Here is a 5,023-nt window from a genome sequence, read left to right as displayed (position 1 = left end):
AGTTATTAAATTTTGAGATTCCATTCTTATTGGTTTGTGAATTTTTAAAATCTAAATATAATCCATTGTTATTAGAGTGATGATTTTTAAATTCCAATCAAAATCCTTTGTTATTGGAAAAATTTAGTTTTCATTGATTTTAAGATTCTATTAAAATCTATTGTTATTGGGATGTAAATTTTCTTTGTTTTTACTCATAGTACTCAACTTTGAGAATATCATCTATACCCATAAGATTATTGAAATCAAAGTAATAAAATACACTCACATATAAAAACTCAAATTGAAGAATGAAATAATATACAAATCACAATTTTAACATAATACAATTCACAACTTAAAAAAAAAAATTAAAAATTTAAAATAAAAATTGTAAAAATAGTTTTAAAAAGCACTTTCGTAGTTTTTAATTAAACCTTTCAAAAATAATAATTCAAATTTTTTTTACAAAAATTCAAATTTAAAACATATATTTCGAAATTATATAATTTTTTTTATATTATTTATATATCTATAAAGTAAGAAGTAGAAATTAATTTGTTGGTCATTTTATTTCTTGAGATCTTTTTTGTGACAAATTTTTTTTTAAAAGTTGTTTAAGAATTGCTTTAATTGAAATGATTTTATTTCTTTTTTTTTCTACCACCATTAATTTTTTACTTTAAAAGTTAATAACAATCAATAGAATTTTATACACAAGTAATGAAAATCTATGTAAAAGTATTTGATAAAATTTGTTAAATCTAGTTAACTTGTAAAATCCTCTCAACTATTAAAATCATCAAATTCCACATAAATTAATGTTGCAATAACCCCCCTTAGTTTTGTTTGGCAGAAATCGAACTGAGGACCAATGGTTTATGATTCCTGCCTATTGCCTAATCAATCTCTATTCTACCATTGTTTGGTTAAGCTTTATACAAAATAATGTATTCTTTGCTACTTCAGAAATAGTTTAAAATTTAGAAATATATTGATTACTTTCAAATTATAGAAAACCCATTGTCATCAGGAATAACGGGTTAGAGTTGATGTTATTAAACTATGGATCCTGCATAATACGTTAAATAGAGCCGGTTAACCCATCTAATCTCTTTCTGCCCACCAGTAAAAAGAGACCGAGTCACAGGGAGTTCCAAATTTGGTAAGAAATCCATTAATAGACAAGTTACCTAGTTTCAAGCACTAAGCTTAACCATAAAATCAGATCCATCACATATTAACGTCTCAGAAAAATAAAGAAAGATAGAGATGACTGACGAAAACCCTGAGGAGGATCATGAATCTCCTGGAGTAGCCGAAACAAATCTTGGAAGCCCTTCTTCGAAGAACAATAACAACAACAAAGAGCAAGACCGGTTTCTTCCAATTGCCAATGTCGGAAGAATTATGAAAAAGGTTCTTCCCGGTAATGGTAAGATCTCGAAAGACGCCAAAGAAACCGTTCAAGAATGCGTATCAGAGTTCATCAGTTTCGTTACTGGTGAAGCTTCTGATAAGTGTCAAAGAGAGAAGAGGAAAACCATCAATGGAGATGATATCATTTGGGCCATTACAACTCTCGGTTTCGAAGACTACGTGGCTCCGTTAAAGGTCTATCTCAACAAATACCGAGAAACCGAAGGAGAGAAAACCAATAGCCCAAAACAAAGACAACAACAAGTACAACAGAATCATCATTTCCAGTTCCAAGAACAAGACCATAACAACATTTCATGTACTAGTTACATGTCACATCATCATCCTTCCCCATTCTTTCCCGCTGATCATCAACCTTTTCCAAATCTGCCTTTCTCACCTAAATCATTGCAGAAACAGTTCCCGCAGCAGCAGCATGACAACACTGATTCCATTGGACAATGGTCAGTATGAGTCCTAAATTTTTGTACTTTTATATATATATATATATATTATATTGTTTTGTTTCCCGTTGTGACTACATCTTGGTGCTTAAATATTGTTGCTATACATATACATTAGATACGTACATCTTGATATTTTCTGTATACCGATGTTATATTTTGTGTAACAGAATACTTCTTGATATTTTATCGGGTTATGTTAAATTGAATCACACCAGAAAAGTATGTAGGAACTCAGATTACACAATGCAGGTCTTCTGTTTTTGGTATGGACTTCTGTTGGAAAGTAGTACTCGGCAAAGTTTGAAGTTTCTTGATTGATCATCTGTGCGACTATAGAACCTTCCACCCTACTTAAATTTTTCACCATCTTCTTCAAATGGAACATATATCGCTCATACAGATACATCCATCTATACTGCACAGGACCACCAAGTTCCAATTCTCTTGCCAGGTGAATAACAAGATGCTCCATAACATCAAAAAATGAGGGAGAAAATATCTTCTCAAGGTTGCACTGAATCAAGGCTATGTTAGTCTTCAAATTTTCAATACCTTCAAGAGTCACTGATCTCGTGCATAAATCGCGGAAGAAACCACTTATCCCTGCAATTGCTTCATGAACATTTCGTGGTAATAGTTCCTTGAAGGCGAACGGAAGGAGGCGCTGCATCATTACATGGCAATCGTGGCTTTTCAAGCCAGTAAACTTTCCTTCCTTTCTGTCGATACAGTTACGCAAATTTGATGCGTAACCGTCTGGAAATTCCACATCGTTTGAAATCCAATCAAAGAACGCATCTTTTCCCGCTGCATCAAGTCGGTATATGGGAAAAGGAGCCCTACCATTCTCAACAACATGAAGTTCTGAACGAGCACATATATCGACTAAATCCAGTCTTGACTTCAAATTATCCTTTGTTTTACCTTGAACATTAAGGATCGTGTTCATGAGATTGTCAAAAAAGTTCTTCTCAATATGCATGACATCTAAATTATGCCTTAGCAGATGATCCTCCCAGTATGGCAGATCCCAGAAAATACTTTTTTTGTGCCAGTTATGTAGTTCTCCAACAGCATCTACCGGAAAACGCTCATGTCCACCGACGTCTGGCGTCCTTTCTGCACCAAAATCTCTTAGTTGTATCTTCAAATCTTTCCCACAAATTTCCGGAGGTGGACTGTCAAACACCCTCTTGTTCTTCGTAAACAAATTCCTACTCCTACGATATGGATGATCAGGTGGTAGGAATCTCCTGTGACAGTCAAACCAACACGTTTTCCTTCCGTGCTTTAGTTGGAAAGCATCAGTGTTATCTTGAAAATATGGACATGATAGCCTTCCATGCGTTGTCCATCCAGACAACATACCATATGCTGGAAAATCACTTATTGTCCACATTAGTACTGCCAGCATTTGAAAGTTTTCTTTACACGAAACATCGTATGTTTCAGCACCTTGAGCCCATAGTTGTTGCAACTCATATATTAGTGGCTGAAGAAACACATCAAGTGATCTCTTAGGATGCTCTGGTCCGGGAACGAGAATCGAGAGAAACAAAAACTCTCGTCGCAAGCACAAGTTTGGAGGGAGGTTGTATGGTGTAAGAATGACGGGCCATAGAGAATACTGTCTTCCACTCTTGCCAAACGGACTGAAACCATCAGTACATAATCCAAGGTAGACATTTCTTCTCTCATACGCAAAGTCGGGATACTTTGATTGGAAATGCTTCCACGCTTTTGCATCTGAAGGATGTCTGATCTCACCATCTGTTGAGTGCTCCGCATGCCATCTCATTGGTTGCGCTGTGCGTTCAGACAGATACAACCTCTGCAACCTTTCCGTCAAAGGAAAATACCACATCCTTTTATATGGCACTGGAACTCTTCCAATTGTATCTTTATAACGAGGCTTTCCACAAAATTTGCATGTAACACGTTGTTCATCCGCCCTCTAATAAATCATGCAGTTGTCGCTGCATACATCTATTACCTGATACGATAAACCAAGACCAGCTACGAGTTTCTAAACCTCGTAGTATGAACCAGGAGCTACATTATCCTCGGGTAAAATACCTTTTACAAAATCAGCAATCGCATCCACACAGTCTTCAGCCAAATTATAATCTGTTTTAATGCCCATCAATCTTGTAGCAGATGATAAAGCTGAATGACCATCTCTGCAACCTTCGTACAATGGTTGCTTTCCAGCATCCAACATATCATAAAATCTCCTAGCTTCTGCATTGGGTAAATCTTCCCCTCTAAAATGATCATTTACCATCTGCTCAGTACCTACACCATAATCTACATCCGTTCTAATTGGTTCTTCTAATCTAACCGCTGGCTGAGGTTCGCTAGTACTACCATGTTCATAATCAGTTTCCCCATGATGATACCAAATTTTGTAACTTCGTGTAAACCCACTCAAATATAGGTGAGTCCAAACATCCCACTCTTTAATAACCTTTCTATTTTTACAATTAGAGCAAGGACATCTTAACATACCTGTTTTTGCTTCCGGTTGTCGGTGAACTAACCCCATGAATTCGGTTATACCTCGTTGGTATTCTTCCGTAAGCAATCTCGTGTTCGGATCCAAATGAGGTCGATCGATCCAAGAACGAAAATAATTTGAAGAAGACATATTTTTTATGAATCAAATTCGTGTGTAAAGAGAGTAAGAGGGAGGATGAAGATATGGAGTGAATGAAGAGGAAGAGGGGTGCTTGTATTTATAGTTGAAATCCTGCCGACAGACCGAGGAAATTCTGACGGAATTCCGACGGAAACGGCTAGTTCGTCGGAATTTCCTCGGAATTTTTAAAATCCTCCAACGGCTATAATATATCCTCGGAATTCATCGGTTTTTTCCGAGGAATACGTTTTTCCTCGGTATTCCATAAGAATATTCCGACGGATTTGTATTTCCTCGGAATTCCGTCGGTATATTCAGAGGAAATTCCTCGGGATATTCCGAGGATTTCATTTTCCGTCGGAATGTCCGTCAGAATACCGCTGTTTTCTTGTAGTGCTATCTTAAACTATTGCTTTATGTCGGGTTATGTTAGAGCAGCTCCAACGTATGGTCTTAAAAAGTATCTAAGATTTAAAGATAGAGAAAAAAAAAAAAAAAAGTGAAGAAAGAAAAAACAATA

General features: G+C 35.9%; 1 protein-coding gene across 1 annotated transcript; it reads left to right on the top strand.

The window, feature by feature from the left end:
• The first annotated feature begins 1,246 nt into the window (after window positions 1–1,246).
• On the top strand, window positions 1,247–1,987 carry LOC106333457 (nuclear transcription factor Y subunit B-7-like). Its single transcript, XM_013771900.1, has one exon. It carries the CDS (start codon window positions 1,252–1,254, stop codon window positions 1,870–1,872), a length of 621 nt encoding a protein of 206 aa, XP_013627354.1. The 5' UTR covers window positions 1,247–1,251; the 3' UTR covers window positions 1,873–1,987.
• Window positions 1,988–5,023: the final 3,036 nt, after the last annotated feature.

The sequence above is a fragment of the Brassica oleracea genome, chromosome C3 (assembly GCF_000695525.1).
Source record: "Brassica oleracea var. oleracea cultivar TO1000 chromosome C3, BOL, whole genome shotgun sequence".
Taxonomy (NCBI): Eukaryota; Viridiplantae; Streptophyta; class Magnoliopsida; order Brassicales; family Brassicaceae; genus Brassica; species Brassica oleracea.
This window is presented reverse-complemented; position numbering and strand designations above follow the sequence as displayed.

Bases quoted from the DNA above. Each gene is read 5' to 3' on its own strand.
- LOC106333457 (XM_013771900.1), top strand. From the start codon at position 1,252: ATGACTGACGAAAACCCTGAGGAGGATCATGAATCTCCTGGAGTAGCC.